At 40.9% G+C, this 22,501-nt stretch overlaps 1 protein-coding gene across 3 annotated transcripts in view; it reads left to right on the top strand.

Moving 5' to 3' along the window:
- The first annotated feature begins 9,403 nt into the window (after positions 1-9,403).
- Positions 9,404-22,501, top strand: part of LOC126293652 (ectopic P granules protein 5 homolog) — a 393,414-nt gene continuing 380,316 nt past the window's right edge. For 2 of the 3 annotated variants that reach the window (XM_049986936.1, XM_049986934.1), the window contains exons 1-3: positions 9,404-9,817; positions 10,134-10,661; positions 18,214-18,521. In XM_049986936.1, the coding sequence (XP_049842893.1) occupies positions 9,794-9,817; positions 10,134-10,661; positions 18,214-18,521 (860 nt within the window). In that variant the 5' untranslated portion in view covers positions 9,404-9,793. The remainder of the gene's footprint in view (positions 9,818-10,133; positions 10,662-18,213; positions 18,522-22,501) is intronic. The other variant, XM_049986935.1, reaches the window with a different exon arrangement.

Here is a 22,501-nt window from a genome sequence, read left to right as displayed (position 1 = left end):
CTCTCCTCGTCACAGAGAGAAGTTCCTCCCTGTTTGAAACATTCCATCCACTCACAAACCTTGCTTCACGTTACACAGCTGTCACCATATTGCACTTGTATTCAACGAATAATTTCTGCAGATTTAAAACCATGTGCAAAAAAAAGCGAATCACTGCCCTCATTTCTTCCTCGATCCATATCAACAATGGAGCTGTTTCACAGTCAGCTATAATGCAACAACTACCAAGGGAATAAGAGTGAGACATTGTATAGAATTGTTGCAGACAACAGTATTTCAGCACTGGATACTAGCAAGCCCTATGGCCAGAAATTCCAGAAGTCCCTTTACTTTTTGACTTCCCCTCATATTTTGGGTTGCCACAAGTCGAAGGAGTTCTAATAAAACTATGCAAGGATCAGAAATGATTTGAAGAAGTGATTTCACCAAGAAATAAACAAATTCCACCAGAAATACTCCACAATGTCTCAGGTGGATTCACTGGCAGACTAACCACGTGTGTGAAACCAAGGATGCCATCTGCATATCACCATATTCAGAAAAGATAGCTTTCAAGGTAAACGATTATCTTCATTCACATACATTAGATTCACGTCAAAAAATGAAAATTTGTTTAAATCTGCAATTTGTAAGAATTTTTTTTAATCTTCCCATTTGACTGCCTCACCCTGTATTTGGTGCAGCCCAGAAGTCAAGTGCTGTTCAGAGGTCATCCCACCTGTCCTGTTTTCTGAGAGCTCTCTTTAATTTATTGACATAAATTCTGCATTGATTCTCAAATTCCAGACAGGAATTCTTTGTAAATGGCTGTGTATTCTTGAGGATATGCTATCCACAATCCTCCAGAACCTCAACTGCTTCTTCCCCATTCCCTTCACCTGGTCCTCCTCAACCTAACAAGTGGACTTCCTCAATGCTGACCTCTACCTCAAAGATGTCAGACCTACCAACCACCAGCAACACCTCCACTTTGACAGCTGCCACCCATTCCATACTGTGAAGATCCTTCCAAACAGCCTAGCCCCAGAGGCAGTCACATCTGTAGCAATGAACAGTCCATTTCCAAATATACTTAGGGACCTGTTGAGGCCTTTGCAGACTGCAATTATCATCCCATCCTTGTACAGAAACAGATCTACCATGCCTTTTCTCTCCAGTCATCCTCCAACTCTCATGACCAGAGCATCTTAACCACATTCTCCACCAAAGTTGTGAGTACCTCTCATTATACCCTGAAACGAGGAATATCCTACCCCCTATCCCACCCACTGAACCCATGCTATATCCTTGTCCACCCATACTCCACCCCTGCTCTCAACCCCTTACCTCATGGCTCATATCCCTGCAATAGACCTAGATGCAACACCTGCCCCATACAGCCTGTCACCATCACCTACTCCAGTCCAGTCACAGGCATCTACTATACCATCAAGGGAGGGCTACCTGTGAAAGCAGCTGTGTGATCTACAAACTAAGGTTCAACCACAGTGCTATTATCTACGGCGGGGACATGACAACTGACAGGCTGTCTGTTCACATGATAAACTGTGGCCAAGAGACAACTGGACTACCTAGTTGTTGAACACGCTGCCCAACACAACATGCTTCACTTCAATGCCAGTTACATTCTCTTTGCCATCTGATCCTTCTTACCAACACCTTCCTACCAACACCAGCTTTTCTGAATTGTATAGGGGGGAGGGGAGGGGGGGGGGGGGGATCACTCCCAGCAATATACTTTCCCACAACCCCTGTGGCCTCAGCCTTCACAATCCTATCCCCTTCTCTGCTCCTGTTTCAGAGTTATACAATCTTCTACCGACTAGTTTTCCCCCTCGCCTCCACTTCTACTTCTCTCCTTTTCCACTCCTCCCCCCCCCCCTCCCCCACCCTTGACAACTATCATTTAACGATGCTGCATACAGGTCTCTGCAGTAGGCACCTAGTTCATGCATCCGTGGTGCTTTCTATTTTTCAGTGATGAAGGCTGGAATTTGCACACTACTACCTCAACTGGACAGCCGCCAAGTGGTGGCATGTGGCCTTTTTAGATAAATCACACTTTATGCTTCATCAGCCGGCCGGCCATTGGGTCATCGGAAGATTCCAGGCCGCAGGAGGGCATGTTATAATCTTGGGAATATTTTCGTGGCATCCCCTGAATGATCTTGTCATTCTGGAAAGCACAATGGCTCAACATAAATGTGCATCTATCCTTGAGGATCATGTCCACCCTTACATGCATTTTGATTTTCATCAGAGCACAATGACATCTACCAGCAAGACATGCAATGTATCACAAAGCTCACAGTGTACACTTCTGATTGAAGAACATCAGAATGAGATTACCATACTTCCCTGGTGACCAAACTCCCCAACCTTAAATCCAAATCAAAATCTGTGGTATCACCTTGTTTGGGCTGTTTGTGCCTCAGTTCCTCAACTGAGCAACCTAGTACAGCCAGCCACAACACTGGAAGCGGCACGGTCCAGTTGGTACCTTGCACAACGTAACTGACTCTCTTCCTGCACATTTTGTGGTAGTCACTGCTTCAAAAAGTGGTAATTCAGGCTTTTCAGAGGTTCTCACATTAACAAAGACTGTACAGTGTACTTGTTCAACCCACCCTAGAATATTACTCAAGTGTGTGGAACCCGTACCAGATAAGACATTGACTGCATGCCTATACAAAGAATGGGAGTTCAAATAATGTCAGGTTTGTTTGATCCATGAGAGAAAGTCATTGAAATACTGAAAAACCTGAACTGACTAACATCTGAAGATAGATGCTACCTAATCTGTGGAAACCTATTTTCAAAGTTTCAAGAATCAGTATTAAGTGAACAATGTATGAATGTACTACTGCATCTTGGATATTGTTCCTGTAGGTACAACAGAGACAAGATTATACAAATTGGTATAAACTGTGTGCCATGTGCTTTTCAGTGATTTCTAGACTATGGATGTCCAATATGCAATCAAAAGTATCCGGACACCTGGCTGAAAATGACTTAAAAGTTTGTGGCACCCTCCATCGGTAATGCTGGAATTCAATATGATGTTCGCCCACCCTTAGCCTTGATGACAGCTTCCACTCTCGCAGGCTTACATTCAGTCAGGTGCTGGAAGGTTTCAGGTTTCTTGGGGAAAGGCAGCCCATTCTTCATGGAGTGTTGCACTGAGGAGAGGTATTGATGTTGGTCGGTGAGTCCTGGCGTGAACCTGGCATTCCTAAACATTCCAAAGGTGTTCCATAGGATTCAGGTCAGGACTCTGTGCAGGGCAGTCCATTACAGGGATGTTATTTTTGTGTAACTACTCTGCCACAGGCTGTGCATTATGAACAGGCGCTCAATCGTGTCAAAAGATGCAATCGCCATTCTCAAATTGCTCTTCAGTGGTGGGAAGCAAGCAGGTACTGTGCTGTGATAGTGCCATGGAAAACAACAAGGGGTGCAAGCCTCCTCCATGAAAAACATGGCCACACCAAACACCGCTGCCTCCATATCTTACTGTTGGCACTGCACATGCTGGCAGATGATGTTGACTGGGCATTCAGCCTTACCCACACGCTGCCATCGGATCGCCACAATGTGTAGCGGGATTCTTCTCTCCACTGTTCAATTGTCCAATGTTTACAATCCTTTCACCAAGAAAGGCATGATGTGTGACTTATGAGCAACTGCTCGACCTTGAAATCCAAGTTTTCTCACCTCCCGCCTAACTGTCATAATACTTGCAGTGAACCCTGATGCAATTTCAAATTCCTGTGTGATGTTTTGGGTAGATGTCTGCCTATTATACATTAGGACCCTCTTCACTGTCAGCTGGCTCTGTCAGTCAACAGATGAGGTCACTTTGTACGCTTTGGTGCTGCACGTGTCCCTTCATGTTTACAGTTCACTATCACATTGGAAACAGTGGACTTAGGGATGTTTAGGAGTGTGGAAATCTCACATACAGATGTACAACGCAAGTGACACCCAATCATCTGACCATGTTCGAAGTCTGAGAGTTCCGTGGATTGCCCATTCTCCCCCCGCACGATGTCTCATGACTACTGAGATGGCTGATACGGAGTACCTGGCAGTAGATGGCAGCACAATGCACCTAATATGAAAAACATAAGTTTTTGGGGGTGTCCTGGTAGTTTTGATCACATGGAGTACATGTAAATGAATTTTTTTGTCTCAAAATATACAATGTCCAAATCAATTGATTAGTTTTAGAGGAGGCTTGTCAAGTTGAAAAAGAAACATAAATCCATCTTTTATTTATGTATTTACCTTTATTCATCCAAGAATCACATAATGATGATATAGGACTTGTCAAGGTAATGCATTGCCAATCCATAGCCCAAAATAAATCAAACTGCATATGTAACATGCTTTAAGGAAATAGAATATGTCATCAGACATGAGCCATGATTAAGGAAACACCCCAGCATTTTGTCTTGGTGACCTAGGAGAATCACAGCAAATCCAAATCAGTATGGTCAAACAGAGAAACTCCACCCTGCAGAATAAGAAGTTAGTGTCTCAACAGCTGCACTGCCCCTCTCGGTAATTCTCTGTTGTCTAATGTTCCTTCATTTACACACAAATCGTTTCAGGTAACTTGCAATGCAAAATATCGTTTCCTACATCACTGTCCACGCAGTGAAGGCACCTACTGATGACTCCTGGGCTGTTTCCAATCACTTGAAATATAAAGCAGTTCCGCTCTTCACTGCAGTTAATATTGTGCATTGTACATCCTTGCTATCCACTGCTATGAGTCTTGTAAGTAATCCTTAACTGTGTAAAAATCAAACAATGGAAAATCCAGGCTGAAATGTAGCAATATTATGAAAAGGAAAGTTGCTACTAACCATATAGTGGAAATGCTGAGTCACAAATAACGTTTTGGCCAACAAGACCTTTTTTTTTAAAAAAAAAAAACCCTCCTCCCCTGCCTACTCAGACACACACAAAATTGGCCAGAGACTGCAGTCATGTGTGTAGGGGGGAGTCTCTTTTATTGATAAAGGCCTAGCTGGCCAAAAGCTTATTTGTGACAGTCCTTTTGTTATGCCTATCTGTGACTCAGCATCTCCACTTTAACTGTGTAATATGGAAGAACTATTAGTGCAATATTTAGTAATATTTTCCCTGACATGCACTGCAGATTGGTATATTTACTCACTAGGTGCAGTGAGGATGTCTCAATTTTTTAAACAGCTTTTTACAATGGGTCTGGTTACTGCTTCCAGTCATTGTTCTTATGGCCCTTTTCTGCAGTTTGAAAACTGTGTCCGAATTTTTTTGCCTTCAGTCTCCAGAAAAAACTCCCTTAGATAAGAATTGAGGTATGATGCCATAGGACATTGGTTGTTACAAACTGGTGTTAAAGGCCTAAGAACATAGGATGCTGATGACATGACTTTTGCCAGTACCTCTGCATTGTTCACTCCATGTTAGCTGAAAATCAATGTTGATTCCTAAAAACTTTGTGTTTGCTACATAATCTGTAGATTTATCACATATGCTCTTATAGTGACTGAGTTGCTTCTTCTCTTTATGCTGATCTGCATATTGTTCATTTGCTGTACATCAGAACTCTAGTTAGGGAAAGCAAATGACTGTAAGAATGTTTACAATTGAGCAGTGTGTATAAATTAATGTCTGTCCAATTTTCTGTTGAACTTTGATTAATTTCTTAAATATTTATGTCTTTGTTTATCTTCAAATATTCTGGGTCCGGTCTTACAATTTTTTTCTGTTCCTCGGGACTGGTCTAATTAGTACTTATAGCAAGTGATGGTCAGACTTGAAGAATCCATTGCATGTACTCACATTCAGAATGTCTTTTTATTTTTGCTTGTGATGGCTATGTGATCTATTTGAAATTCTCCCCATATTTTTTGGGGGTATTTTCCATGTTGTGGGTTTTTGTTTTGGCTTTTGAAATGGCATCTAAGTCTATTACAGGGGTATGAGCAGGGGTTGTGTAATAATGGATGAGTATATTGTGTACGTTAAATAGGCAGTGGAATACTACCCTGGGAGGGGTGGGAAGGATAGTGGGCAGGACATTTCTCGTTTCGTGGTACGATGGGAGGTAATCAAAACCCTTGTGGAGAATGTAATTCAGTTGCTCCAGTCCTGGGTGATACTGAGTTACAAGGTGAATGCTTCTCTATGGCTGGATGGGGGAACTTTGAGAGGTGATGGGAGACTGGAAAGATAAGGCATGGGAGATTTGTTTTTGTACAAGGTTGGGAAGGTAATTATGGTCAGTGAAGGCTTCAGTGAGACCCTTGGTATATTTTGAGAGTGACTGCTTGTTACTACAGATGCAACGACCACGGGTGGTTAGGCTGCACAGAAGGGAATTTTTGGTGGCAGCTGTCAAAGTGGAAATATTTCTCGTGGTTAGTAGGTATGATATGGACGGAAGTATGGATGTATCCATCTTTGAGGTGGAGGTCAACATCTAGGAAGGTGGCTTGTTCGGTTGAGTAGGACCAGGTGAAGCAAATGGGGGAAAAGATGTTGATGTTCTGGAGGAATGTGGATATGGTGTCCTCACCTTCGATCCAGATAGCAAAGATGTCATCTACGAATCTGAACCAGGTGAGGGGTTTAGGATTCTGGGTTTTTAGGAAGGATTCCTATAGATGGCCCATGAACAGGTCAGCATAGAATGGTGCCATGCATGTGCCCATAGCCATACAATGGATTTGTTTGGAGGTAAGAAGTAATTGTGGGTGAGTATATAGTTGGTCATAGTGACTGGGAGGGAGGTTGTTGGCTTGGAATCTGTTGGGTGTTGGGAAAGGTAGAGTTCAATAGCGGTAAGGTCATGGGTATTAGGAATGTTAGTGTACAGGGAGGTGGCATCAATAGTGATGAGTAGGGCACAGTGTGGTTAAGGGACAGGAACTGTGGAGAGTCGGTGGAGGGAATGGTTGGTATCTTTTAAATAGGAGGTTAGTTTCAGGGTAATGGGTTGAAGGTGTTGGTCTATGAGAGCAAAGATTCTCTCAGTAGGGGCACAGTAACCGACCACAATGGGGCATCCTCTGTGGTTAGGTTTATGGACTTCAGGAGGCACATAGAAAGTAGGGGTGCGGGCAGTGGTAGAGGTGAGTAGAGAGATGGACTCCAGTGAGACATTCTGGGATGGGCCTAAGGATTTGAGTAGTGACTAGAGATCCTGCTGGATTACTCGAATGGGGTCACTATGGCAAGGTTTGTAGGTGGAAGTATCTGACAGTTGACGGAGTCCTTCCGCCAGGTAGTACTTGTGGTTCAAAACAACAATAGTGGAGCCTTTGTTTGCAGGTAGAATTATAAGGTGGGGATCACTTTTTTGTATTTTATGTGTTATTCCTCCCAATTCCTCCCATGTCTTCCCAAAAATCTTCAACTTCTTGTGGTTTCTTCCTGTTGTAATCATTTGTCGGTGTGTGTGTGCATTGATGATTGTACATCTTTTGTTTCCTGATTTGAAGGTCATTGTAGAGATTCTTTCTGATACTGAATTGAAAACTAGGATGTTGTTGATGAGTAATTTGTGAATCACAAATCCTGTGCTAAACATCATCCTGTGCTGAAGTGGTTTTCAACTGTGAAACATGTCTCTTGTATTGTGAGGATTCTGATTTGAAATGTTTCCAGAATATTTGTAAACTGTTTGAGTTTGCCTATTGTCACAAGCGTATTTGTGTTACGCATGCTAATATAGAGATTGTGAAGAGGTTTTGAGACACTCCAATTCTCCTCCTCCTCATGATGTTCCTGATTTTCCAGATCCTGATGACCAGGAAAGTCCAGTATATTTACTGTGGCCTGGGGTAGTGGATATTTTTCCTATTGTTCCATTGTGATTTTTTTAAGTTGAAGTTGGTTGTGATGATCTCTTTCAGAAATCACAAATGTTAAAGACTTGATTGTTGAGACCAAGACATATTTGTAGCAGCTCCACCAACTGGATGGACAGACACTGATCACTAGCCTCTGGATGCCAGAACAGATGCTGATGTGTTTAAACCTAAGTTAGTATATGGTCCACTCGGGTATTTAATTTCCCCAGCACCACCCATATCTTGGAGGCTTTCCCCCGTCAGCCAAATGCACCCTATGGGGTTCTAACAACCTGACGATTTATAGTTATATTTCTTTATACAGGAGAAAGCTAATACTGCAAAAAAACATAATAACTAAGTTTGTTGTTTTTGTTTCTAAAATTTTTTACCAGCTTATTATACTGTCGTATATACAATGTGATTTTTAAATGTACATATAAATATATTGCCCGCATCTCGTGGTCATGCGGTAGCGTTCTCACTTCCAACACCCGGGTTCGATTCCCGGCGGGGGCAGGGATTTTCTCTGCTTCGTGATGGTTGGGTGTTGTGTGATGTCCTTAGGTTAGTTAGGTTTAAGTAGTTCTAAGTTCTAGGGGACTGATGACCATAGGATGTTAAGTCCCATAGTGCTCAGAGCCCTTTTTTATAAATGTATTTTTTGTTCAAACTGTTTTTCATAAATTTTTCTATGGAATCGTAGCACTTATCAACTAAAAGTTTGTACAGTCATTGTTTCAGTGAGCCAAGCTCCATGGTAACTATATTCATATTTAGTTCATTACATATCTTCAGTCCTGTATATACTTGGTCGAGGCAAACAGTTTTAATCTGTGTGTTGGAAGTTTGAAATGTTCTTTGTGGTGAGTGCTATAATTGTACCTGAACTGGCAATTTTCAAGTGTATGGTGGGTATTGCAAAGGAAAATCGACAAAATGTATAAATAGCGAATTGTTAGTATCCTAAAATACCGTAACTTATGGCATGAATCTGTTTGTTGGATTGCACACGCTTCTGGTGATTTTCTTTTGAAGCATTATAACGCTTTTGTTGGCTGATTTTCCCTAGAACATTACCTAATAACTGACTAAAAGCGACTGCTGTAAAGTTCTTTTCTTGTGCTTATGTGAGTGATACCAGATGAAACACATAGCAAAAGCTTAACTATTCAGTTTGTTTTTTTCTACGAAATAAAACTGAATAGTCTTCTTAGCTTATGAGGAAATGTATTGCTGGGAATCAGTTGTAGACCTGTCCCACCACTGTCTGTGCTGTTTCTTGATAAGGCTAAGTTTTGACTCTTGATTTATTTAAGACGCGGCAAGTTATATGGTTTTGACAGAACTATTAGTACCGTATTCTACACAGCGGCATAGCGCGCAGTTGCTGGCTTAGCTACTGTACTGTACTGTTCTGTTGTTTACTAGGTCTAGTACGTACTATGAGTTGACGTAACCTCAGAGCTAGAAAACGTCAATACAGCCAGCACATAGTCGTCTACGCATTTGGAAACATCGATAACGTATATAATGAGTGATAGACAAAGGAAACTGTTGTACAGTTAACTCTGCAAAATTTCAGATACGGGTATGCATTGTGCACGCGTAATACGCTTCTTCTATTGCACTTGCAGCTCTAATTAAAGTGTTCTATATTTACATTTGACAGTCAGTGTTGCCATTCGTTGTATTGAGAAGAAACGTCACAAGAATAATGGCCGCCAGTCTGCAGCTGTTAGCTGCTGCTTGTGGAGTGTTATGGTGAATCCTGTTGCGAAGGGAAGTGTTGATGGTTGAAATTATTGTTAAGTGCCCGCTTATATTGCGGTACTCGATTTAATCATGCTGTACCAAAAATGATAAAGCATAGTGAATAATACGAAGAATTTCGTGTGAGACTCTTCTAATTTTTGCCAAGTGATTGGATCCCAACGTTCAAGACAATGGAGAAACAAAAACCAAAGCCAGTGAGCGAAACTAAATCATTTTACGTTCTAGTTTTACAGTTTTTTCTACAAATTAACGTTTCTTTGTTCTTAAATCCGGGTCGAAATCAGAATTAGCCTCAATATCGAGAGGTTTATCATTGTAAACATTTCGGTATTGTTGACATGGATGCCGTTCGTAAATATTGATAGTCAGCTCACGATAGAGTCATATGTAACGTCTGTTCTCATTTTAAACCCTTCATTCCTTGATCTTATTTCGTTTATGTAGATTTGTGTCAACTGTGCGGAACAATTGTGTTCTCATAACATTGATTTTTGTAATGGGTAATTTCAGGTGAAAAAGAAACAAACCAAGAGAATTGAAGAGGACTTTTTAGAGACTGACATTCCGGAATGCCCCAAATTGGAAGACTTCGATTACGACGCCCAGTCCAAACCTGCGAACCATGCATCATCTTCAAAAGAATCACAGAATGCAGACTCTGGTATTGAAGCTCAGAACATATCAAACATTGAAAGTGAAATATTTAATGCGAGTCAGGAGGACGTGGAAGCAGCGCAGGAAGCAGACGATCTGCCTCGAAATTATAAGAAGGAAAGAGAAAAGGCTAGTTCTGGAAGTACAGCCGAGTGTGCTATTTCCACAACGGATGTTTGTATTGAACTGTCAGACAGTGAACCGATGCCCTTTCAGAAAGGTAATATGATGTTGGACAAAGTGTCCAATGGCACAGAAATGAAGGAAATGCACTCATACCACCTGAGAGTGAGTCCTGATAAGAATGAGCAGGATACTAAGCTGGAATCGCCGTTACACACAACAGAGCGCCTTGAGGAACCTCCAGCAAATGCTGTCACAAAGGTGAGCTTATTGGGTGCTTAGATCTATAAGATGACTGTGAAGTCAAGAAGTTAATCATGAATAATGACTGTGTTTCACAATGATTTCTCTTCACTCCACACACTTCTATTTCTACTTTTTGCCTGCACATTTCCATATAATTAAGTTATGAGGATAAAGTTATGTATTGGGCATTTGAAATATTGGTTGTGGTAACAGACTGATCGATAGTGCAGCCCGAGCTTTAGGTTAGGTTTGAAGGCAACAGTTTCGTTGTAAGTGAACTAATGTGAAAGCAGAAAATCTGGTTGTGGTAACAAATTGACCAGTAGTGAAGTCTAATGTTTACATCAGTGCCATATTGATAATTGCAAGGGGTGTCCAATACATTAACTTTTAGCAGTTACCTAGTTGTTTTTTAAATAGGCCCTACAAATTTTTTTCATAGTTGTTATTGTAAAGACAGTGTCATATTTAAAAATTAGTGTTTCCTCATTACACACTTAACTGTTTCAAGTATATAGTTTGCCTTTCAAAGGGAAAGAACTACTCTGTGACACTTCTTTCTTTTATTTACACTTTAAAAACATTGCAGGAAAACTGTCTAAAAGGGGAGAAATGTAATATATACTAGTTACTTGCCATAGTTGCTCAGTTTGTTACATTTTCCATGGGTCATTTTGCATGATAGATTGTAATGATGTGGAATGAGTCATTTTACATCACATCGCTGATTTGTACGTAGGGTTACATTCTCAACATTTCTAAGATTTTTTTTAATACAAAAAGAAAAAAGATACACATGTGAGTTAGGAATCCCTATGCACTTCCTTTTACGCATTACAGAACATGAGTAGTTGACAAGGAGAAAATTTCTCAGTTTATAAAATTTTACTTTACTGTCTGTCAAACATTTTAATTGGGTAAGTGATCAAAAATTTTCATTGCAGCATTGTGCTAAAGACAACACTAATGTGGAGTGATGAATGTAATTTTTCCTTCTTGTATTGTAATTGTTCATTTTGAACCGTAGTGAATTATTTACAACAAACTTCATGAGTGTATAAAAATACTGCGAAGCAGTAATCAGAATGCCCTTAAAGAGATGTCTACAAGACAATCATGGGTCAGCACCACATATTGTTTTTTCAGCACGTTTTTGCACAATGAAGACTTTCTTTCTGAAAGATGAGTAACCCCAGACATATGACATTATTGAATGAAAATATTTAAAATATGTCAGCTTACTGATATGTCTCTCCCCAAGATATGCAATGATTCTTAGTTGTCTTAGTAGTTCCTATTCTCCCCCCCCCCCCTCCCCCAATTTAAATTCTCATCAACATCGACCCCTTTGAATTTTGAAGTCTCTACTCTATTTATTATTTCCTCACCAAGTGTTACACTTATCACTGGTGTAGTGTGCAGAGCTGAATATATTGTGTCTTTTTAAAACTGAAGGTGGGGAAAAAAAAAAAAAAAAAAAAGAATCTGCAGGAATCGGGCACTTCCCTTGACATACATAGGTCAAACGCAGCTGTCAATACCAAAACAACAATGCCTACAGCAAAAACTATGGAAAATTGAATCAGACATTTCCCTTGATTACAGCTGACCATTCCAAAACACCAATACCTACACACAAAACTACGAAAATTAGAACTGGTCATTTCCCTTGACCTATATATGGTGAGTGAATGTGTAATGGCATTTTATGACATTTTCGGTAGAGTAATCCTGAAATCTGATCTGCTAAAGATACTATTGTTGCTTAGGTGAGATACTATTCTAGAATACATCATCATCTGAAAAATTTTGGAGAATGTCAGTGGCAAAAAGGCTTGGCATTTATTGATATCTCTATTATCACCTTCGTAAAGAGGGGTTTAACAATGGAATGTCTCAATCTGTCTCGAAAAATGCCTTGAGTTAGTGATGCAGTACATGTTTCAGAAAAGACAGGACTTATTACATGGGAACAAATTTTTGGAAACACCATCAAAACCAGAAGAGCTTTTATATTTGAGAGAATTTATAATTTTCTTGATTTCAGAAGAAGAAGTTGATACATTCATATGACTGAATTTTATGAAAGTTACATTTTGAACACACTGCTGTGATTTTGCTCCTGAACTGTTTATCCCCATGTTTTCTCCTATATTTGAGAAGTGTTTATTAAATGCATTTGCTATCTGAGACTCATAATTTAAAGCCTTTCCATTCAGTTCGGTAGTGATGCTATCTTGTCCTATTGCTGGTTGTCCTATCTCTCGTCTTACCATTCCATATAGTCTTAAGTGTGTAGTTGGAAGTACTGATTTATGACAGTATATGCATGGTCTTTGATTTTTAAATAACCTTCCTTACTAATTTTGAGCAGTTTTTGTGATGTGCAACTATTGCAGGATCCATACTTGTTCTTGCCAAAAGATAAATTGCCTTTTTCCATTCATGAGATACTCCAATCCCTCTAAGTGATCTATGGTTTTTTACATGGCTGTTTAGTGTCTGTTCTGATTAGCTTATGTGGAAAGCTGTTTTCAAATAATGATATTAAGTTATAAGGGAATACACTAAATTTTATGTTGGCATTTGTTTCATTATAAATTACGTCCATTGTTATCTCCTGTAATCGGTTCTTAAAAAACATTTGTCATGGAATAATTAATTATTCCAACTGATTTCCACTGAAGAGTATGGGTGCTGTAAGGTGCTATGTTATTTGTCCTAATTAACTGTGTGTCATGAGTGTGTTTCTTCTCCTCTTGTTTTGCCTCTGTATGTGCGCATTTGGAACTGCGTTAGGCCTGTGTCTTTTAGCCGTTCTCCTTGTTCGGCGTCCGTCTTCGTCCCTTCACCGCCTGTGTTCCTGTTTCTATGCGCTTGGGCGCTGATGACCACGCTGTTTAGCGCCCGTAAACCTCAAACACACACACACACACACACACACACACACACACACACACACACACACACAACAGAGAGAGCATTTGTTTCTGGGTAAACAGTTACTGTCTTACATTGAGTATCATAAAAGAAAATTAGAGTCCTTTTGTCTTTATCCACCCTTGGAGAGACCAAATGTTAGGACCCAAATGAGATTTCCAGATCATTTTTCCTATCAGAATCATGTAGAAAATCTACATTCAAGTCACCACAGGCTGTTAACTGTTTGCTGCTGTCTGACAGATCCCACAGTAAGAAATCAAGATTCCTCATAAACAGTTCAAAATTTTCGAGTGGGGATTTATTTACAGTTACAATTAAAAGTGAACTATTTTTCAGCATTAATTCACAAGTACACATTTCTATGTGCTGATCACTACAAAACCTACTTGTCTCAATGCTGTCAAACTTGTGTTCCGTCTTAATGTGTGTAGCAACTCCTAATCTTCCTGCATTATTTCTGTATGAATAACTTGGAATAGTAAAATTTTTATATGTAACTTACCTAATGCTGTGGTTCTGTGGTGTTCAGACCAGCACAGGATCTCTACCTTTTCACAGCTCTCTCAATTTTCCAGACAGGCAAGAAACTCTTATACCTTATTACTCAGCGCTCCTACATTGTGGTGGAACAAGCTACCCTTACTTTTCTGTGCATTATTAAGAATTTTGTGGAGACCTTCTGTTATTATCACCTCTTCCAAGACGCAGTGCCTGGATCCTTATTCCAATGTAAAAAAGGTACCCCTCTGACACCAGTAACCACTGGTGTCTCGCTATGTGTTATGGTAGCCCCATATATTATGTGCAAGAAGCTTAGTCAACCTCTCCCATTCAGCTGTAGGCCATGTCTAGTATATTCCCATCTCTCAATTGTAGCAACTGGTACTGCCCCAAATGAGATTTCAGTCAGCAGCAGCTAACATTGCTCACACCAGTATTTACTTCAACTGGCTGTGGCTCTGCCAGACCTCCACAAAACTCACAGTTATATGTGTAGTTGCTACTACTATGATGTACAGTACACTGTTAGTGTGTGAAATATATCAAAACAATGTAAACAGTCCTTTGCATTTTTTGTGAGTCTGAAAACTGGCCTGTTTTTAGGAGTAAATGTGTGTTTGAGCACGTGTTCTTAGGGTGCACTGAAAAGTGGTGTCAAAGGTTCTCCATATTTTTCACATGTTTCCTACTCACTTATTGATGGTGTGGTAGGAGATCTGTTGAATGTACTGATTTCGGCTTTGTACCATGTCATAATGATGATGTGTATGTGATAACATGCACAACCAGAAGTAGGACAGATCACTTAAGAGTATTTATTTTGCTCCTATGTTATTTTTTAAATGTAGGTTGTGGTGGTAAGCCATCTTCCTTGGATCATTTCCACTATAAATCGTAACGGTGTGGAACGAGTCATTTTAACTTCCTTGGATCATTTACACAATAAATCGTAATGGTGTGGAATGAGTCATTTTACATTCACATCACAGTTTGTAAATATGGTTACAAGCTGAACATTAATAAGTTTTGTTTGTCTTATTATAATAATTATTATTAAATATAGAGATATGAGTTGCTAATTCCTACCCATCACCTATTACAAATTACAATAATAGAAATTCTTCAGCAGAGCAGGAGGAGTTATAAAGGAGGAACTTTTTCAGTTTGTTTTCAAATTTTACTTTGCTGCCCATCAGACAGTCTATATCCTTGGCAAAGTCATCAAAAATTTTAGTAGTGGCATTGTGCAATCCTTGCTGTGCTAATGACAAACTTTGTGTAGTAATTTTGTACATTCAAGCTGCAGTGGATTATTTACAATAAACTTCATAAGGGAATAAATATACTGTGAAGCAGTAGTCAGACCGCCCAACTCCTTAAACGTATGTCTACAAGACGATTGTGGGTGAACATAGCATATAATTCGTACTGTACAATTTTGTGCAATGAAGACTTTCTTTGGTAAAGAGTTCAAACTCTCATGGTAACTGGCAAAATGCTGTGAGTAATGAACATAATGGGCAAGGGACACTACTTCAGTAGTGTGAGGGTAATTTGAGGATTTGGGTCTGATGTGAGGTGTGCTATCAAAGTCCACACAGTTGCAATGACCACTATGTCTGGGTGGCTTAACAGTCAGAGCATCTGCTTAATAAACAGGAGACCTGGGTTTGAATCCAGGTCTGACACAAATTTCAATTAATGCCCACTTGCAGCCAGTGTCTGTAATTCCTTTGAGTCTTAATCCTTTGAGTCTGGCTCAAAGAGAGACTAGATCATGTTCATTTTTCCATTTATTTGCATTGTAAAACCTTGCATCTTGCCAAATTTCATGATTCTAGGTCAACAGATAGTACCCCAAAGGTTTTGATAAGTGAATTTGCGTATATCAAAATACGTTATGTAAATGGCCATACCTTTGGGTTGCATTGACTTGGAAGCTTAAAGATTTTACACTTGTCAAGGGACAGTAGACCATAGTATGTGGCATAAATTCCGACATGACACAACTACGAGCTCCTGAGAAAAGTGAGTCTTAACAGAATACAAACATCTCAAAAATGAGATCGACAGGAAGTGCAAAATGGCTAAGCAGGGATGGCTAGATGTAAGTATGTAGAGGCTTATCTCACGAGGTGTAAGACAGATACTGCCTACAGGAAAATTAAAGAGACTTTTGGAGAAAAGAGAACCACTTGCATGAATATCAAGAGCTCAGATGGAAACCCAGTTCTAAGCAAAGAAGGGAAAGCAGGAAGGTGGAATGAGTATATAGAGGATCTATACAAGGGCGATGTACTTGAGGACAATATTATAGAAATGAAAGAGGATGTAGATGAAGATGAAATTTGGAGATATGATACTGTGTGAAGAGTTTGACAGAGCACTGAAAGACCTGAGTCGAAACAAGGCCCTGGGAGTAGACAACATTCCATTAGAACTACTGACAGCCTTGGGAGAGCCAGTCCTGACAAAACTCTACCATCTGGTGAGCAAGCTGTATGAGACAGGTGAAATTCCCTCAGACTTCAAGAAGAATAGAACTATCAGATTAATAGGCCACTGCTGCAAAATACTAACATGATTTCTTTACAGATGAATGGAAAAACTGGTAGAAGCCAACCTCGGGGAAGATCATTTTGGATTTCGTAGAAATGTTGGAACATGTGAGGTAGCACTGACCCTACGACTTATCTTAGAAAATAGATTAAGGAAAGGCAAACCTACGTTTCCAGCAATTGTAAACTTAGAGAAAACTTTTGACAATGTTGAGTGGAATACTCTCAAATTCTGAAGGTGGCAGGGGTAAAATCAGGGAGCGAAAGGCTATTTACAATTTGTACAGAAACCAGATGGCAGTTCGAGTCAAGGGACATGAAATGGAAGCAGTGGTTGGGAAGGGAGTGAGACAGGGTTGTAGCGTACCCCCGATGTTATTCAATCTGTATATTGAGCAAGCAGTAAAGGAAACAAAATAAAAATACGGAGTTGGAATTAAAATCCATGGAGAAGAAATAAAAACTTTGAGGTTCGCCGATAACATTGTAATTCTGTCAGAGACAGCAAAGGACTTGGAAGAGCATTTGAACGGAATGGACAGTGTCTTGAAAGGAGGATATAAGATGAACATCAACAAAAGCTAAACGAGAGTAATGGAATGTAGTCAAATTAAGTCGGGTGATGCTGAGGGAATTAGGTTATGAAATGAGACACTTAAAGTAGTAAAGGAGTTTTGCTATTTGGGGAGCAAAATAACTGATGATGGTCAAAGTAGAGAGGATATAAAATGTAGACTGGCAATGGCAAGGAAAGCATTTCTGAAGAAGATAAATTTGTTAACATCGAGTATAGATTCAAGTTTCAGGAAATCGTTTCTGAAAGTATTTGTATGGAGTGTAGCCATGTATGGAAGTGAAACATGGACGATAAATAGTTTGGACAAGAAGAGAATAGAAGCTTTCGAAATGTGATGCTACAGAAAAATCCTGAAGATTAGATAGGTAGATCACATAACTAATGAGGAAGTATTGAATAGGTTTGGAGAGGAGAAATTTGTGGCACAAGTTGACTAGAAGAAGGGATTGGTTGGTAGGGCATATTCTGAGACATCAAGGAATCACCAATTTAGTATTGGAGGGCAGCTGGAGGGTAAAAATCGTAGAGGGAGACCAAGTGATGAATAGACTAAACAGATTCAGAAGGATGTAGGTTGCGGTAGATACTGGGAGATGAAGAACCTTGCACAGTATAGAATAGCATGGAGAGCTGCATCAAACCAGTCTTTGGACTGAAGACAACAACAACAACAACAACAACAACAACAACAACAACAACAACAACAACAGAGAGACAAGTAAATGACCCTATAAGGGTTCTGTTTTTACCGATTGAGGTATGGAACCCTAAAAATGGAGCCGTTTCATTAATTTAATCGGGAGGGAACATAATTAGTATGCAGCCAGGACTGAAAGTCTTGTCTTCATTAAGTCATGAAATAGCTTCAAAACACCAAGGTTACCTCCTACCAAATTATAAAGTGGCATCCTTGTCTCACTCTGCATTTTCAGTTATACACATCTAATAGCATGCTAGCCACAGCTGAAGCAGTATTGCATCTTTCCAGAAAGAAGCAATACGGCAGCCGGAACCGCAGCCAGTGGTGGCATCGGCTCCTCCAGAGTCTGAGGTGCCTCAGCACGCTCCTCCAGAAGTGCGTCCCTTCACGGAGGCGCAGTTGGTCGCCCTGTGCACCAACCCAGAACTGGAGGCAACGGAGGACGTGGCTGCCGAATTTGTGGACGCACAGCTACGGGGAGGTGGGGGGCGGCTGCAGCAGCACCCCCTCTACACGCTGCTCATCAGCTACCTACGTGCACGACAGAGGCTCGCGGCCGCGTCTGCGGAGCTCGCCAACCTCGAGGACGAATGCCGGTACGTTAATTCTAGTCAGTATGCGTTCATTGCCGACATGTTCCAAAATACCGTGTGTAAAAAGAGGATTTTCCCGGGGCTTGAACCTTGAGTGCTATTAGTGATAAGAAGATACAGTCAAACGCTTTGGATAGTCTGTTCCATTAAGTTTTGGGTGTGCAGCCGCAAGAAATCTCCTTCGTCTTCTAATATTTCGGCTGTATAACGTTCAGCCATGTTCAGAGTGAGCCGCAAGACTGCCGCTCCAGTGCTCGCTTCATCCCTTTATACTGTTGTACTGCACGACTGCGCATGCAGCCACAGATGCAAATGCGCCAGAGACGTTGGTCAGCAGCAGAGACGTGCATAATGCGCGAGTTGTATCTATGACTCCGCAGCTGATCTGTGTTGACATATCGATGTATCATTGTGAGCTGCACTGTGGTGACGTGTTTGCAAGTTTATTACAGCAAGTGCCGGATTCCATGATTTATCAAGATTGAAACCACTATCTTTATTAATTAAATTCGTCGTCAAGCGAATTTCAATTGCCTTCTTCACTATCGAGTCCCAAAAGGATGATGTAGTTGCCAAAATTTCGACATTGTCATACAACATACTGTGACCATTATCAATACAGTGCTCTGCCACTGCCAACTTGTTAGGCTGTATAAGTCGTGTGTACCTCCGGTGTTCTGTACATCTTTCTTGGACAGTATGAGTTGTTTGTCCAATGTAAGAAAGGCCACATTCACATGGAATTTTGTAAACTCCAGATTTTCGGAGCAGCAAATCATCTTTGACGGAGCCCACAAGTGCAGCTGTCTTGGGTGGAGGACGAAAAATCACTTTTACTTTGTGTCTGCCGAGAATGCGTCCTATTTTTTATGAGAGGCTGCCCACATATGGCAGGAAGGCCATCGATTTAAAGGTTTCTTCATCTTCTTCTGCTTTCTTTGTGGCCTCTTTCAGTTTCATTTTCAGTGCCCCTGTATTTGTTGTGGAGAGTACCCATTGTCTTCAAACTCTCTTTGTAAGTGGGAAAGTTCATCTTGCAGCTGCTTTTGTCAGAAATAATATGGGCTCTGTGAGTCAAAGTTCGGAGAACACTCATTGTCTGGGCAGGATGGTGGCAGCTATTTGCGCGTAAATACAGATCCGTGTACATCGGCTTCCTATACACTTCATGTCTACATCTACATCTACATCCATACTCCGCAGGCCACCTGACGGTGTGTGGCGGAGGGTACCCTGAGTACCTCTATCGGTTCTCGCTTCTATTCCAGCCTCGTATTGTACGTGGAAAGAAGGATTGTCGGTATGCTTCTGTGTGGGCTCTAATCTCTCTGATTTTATCCTCATGGTCTCTTCGCGAGATATACGTAGGAGGGAGCAATATACTGCTTGACTCTTCGGTGAAGGTATGTTCTCGGAACTTTAACAAAAGCCCGTACCGAGCTACTGAGCGTCTGTCCTGCAGAGTCTTCCACTGGAGTTTATCTATCATCTCCGTAACGCTTTCGCGATTACTAAATGATCCTGTAACGAAGCGCGCTGCTCTCCGTTGGATCTTCTCTATCTCTTCTATCAACCCTACCTGGTGCGGATCCCACACTGCTGAGCAGTATTCAAGCATTGGGCGAACAAGCGTACTGTAACCTACTTCCTTTGTTGTCGGATTGCATTTCCTTAGGATTCTTCCAATGAATCTCAGTCTGGCATCTGCTTTACCGACGATCAACTTTATATGATCATTCCATTTTAAATCACTCCTAATGAGTACTCCCAGATAATTTATGGAATTAACTGCTTCCAGTTGCTGACCTGCTATTTTGTAGCTAAATGATAAGGGACCTATCTTTCTATGTATTCACATCACATTACACTTGTCTACATTGAGATTCAATTGCCATTCCGTGCACCATGCGTCAATTCGCTGCAGATCCTCCTGCATTTCAGTACAATTTTCCATTGTTGCAACCTCTCGATACACCACAGCATCATCTGCAAAAAGCCTCAGTGAACTTCCGATGTCATCCACCAGGTCATTTATGTATATTGTGAGTAGCAACGGTCCTATGACACTCCCCTGTGGCACACCTGAAATCACTCTTACTTCGGAAGACTTCTCTCCATTGAGAATGACATGCTGCGTTCTGTTATCTAGGAACTCCTCAATCCAATCACACAATTGATCTGATAGTCCGTATGCTCTTACTTTGTTCATTAAACGACTGTGGGGAACTGTGTCAAACGCCTTGCGGAAGTCAAGAAACACGGCATCTACCTGTGAACCCCTCTGAGTCTTGTGGACGAATAGCGCGAGCTGGGTTTTACACGACCGTCTTTTTCGAAACCCATGCTGATTCCTACAGAGTAGATTTCTAGTCTCCAGAAAAGACATTATACTCGAACATAATACGTGTTCCAAAATTCTACAACTGATCGACGTTAGAGATATAGGTCTATAGTTCTGCACATCTGTTCGACGTCCCTTCTTGAAAACGGGGATGACCTGTGCCCTTTTCCAATCCTTTGGAACGCTTCGCTCTTCTAGAGACCTACGGTACACCGCTGCAAGAAGGGGGGCAAGTTCCTTCGCGTACTCTGTGTAAAATCGAACTGGTATTCCATCAGGACCAGCGGCCTTTCCTCTTTTGAGCGATTTTAATTGTTTCTCTATCCCTCTGTCGTCTACTTCGATATCCACCATTTTGTCAACTGTGCGACAATCTAGAGAAGGAAGCACAGTGCAGTCTGCCTCTGTGAAACAGCTTTGGAAGAAGACATTTAGTATTTCGGCCTTTAGTCTGTCATCCTCTGTTTCAGTACCATTTTGGTCACAGAGTGTCTGGACATGTTGTTTTGATCCACCTACCGCTTTGACATAGGACCAAAATTTCTTAGGATTTTCTGCCAAGTCAGTACATAGAACTTTACTTTCGAATTCATTGAAAGCCTCTCGCATAGCCCTCCTCACACTGCATTTCGCTTCGCGTAATTTTTGTTTGTCTGCAAGGCTTTGGCTATGTTTATGTTTGCTGTGAAGTTCCCTTTGCTTCCGCAGCAGTTTTCTAACTCGGTTGTTGTACCACGGTGGCTCTTTCCCATCTCTTACGATCTTGCTTGGCACATACTCATCTAACGCATATTGTACCATGGTTTTGAACTTGGTCCACTGATCCTCAACACTGTCTGTACTTGAGACAAAACTTTTGTGTTGAGCCACCAAGTGCTCTGAAATCTGCTTTTTGTCACTTTTGCTAAACAGAAAAATCTTCCTACCTTTTTTAATATTTCTATTTACGGCTGAAATCATCGATGCAGTAACCGCTTTATGATCGCTGATTCCCTGTTCTGCATTAACTGATTCAAATAGTTCGGGTCTGTTTGTCACCAGAAGGTCTAATATGTTATCGCCACGAGTCGGTTTTCTGTTTAACTGCTCAAGGTAGTTTTCAGATAAAGCACTTAAAAATATTTCACTGGATTCTTTGTCCCTGCCACCCGTTATGAACGTTTGAGTCTCCCAGTCTATATCCGGCAAATTAAAATCTCCACCCAGAACTATAACATGGTGGGGAAATCTACTCGAAATATTTTCCAAATTATTCTTCAGCTGCTGAGCCACAACAGCTGCTGAGCCCGGGGGCCTATAGAGACATCCAATTACCATGTCTGAACCTTCTTTAACCGTGACCTTCACCCAAATCATTTCACAATTCGAATCTCCGTCAATTTCCTTCGATACTATTGCACTTCTTATCGCTATAAACACGCCTCCCCCTTCACTGTCCAGCCTATCTCTGCGGTATACATTCCAATCCGAGTTTAGGATTTCATTACTGTTTACGTCTGGTTTCAGCCAACTTTCTGTTCCTAGTACTATATGGGCGTTGTGACCGTTTATTAATGAGAGCAGTTCTGGGACCTTTCTATAGACGCTCCTGCAGTTTACTATAAGCACATTAATATTGTTATTCCTTGTTGCATTTTGCCTA

Source organism: Schistocerca gregaria, chromosome 10 (genome assembly GCF_023897955.1).
Source record: "Schistocerca gregaria isolate iqSchGreg1 chromosome 10, iqSchGreg1.2, whole genome shotgun sequence".
Classification (NCBI taxonomy): domain Eukaryota; kingdom Metazoa; phylum Arthropoda; class Insecta; order Orthoptera; family Acrididae; genus Schistocerca; species Schistocerca gregaria.
Note: the sequence above shows the minus strand (reverse complement) of the source record. Positions and strands in the feature narration are given on the sequence as shown.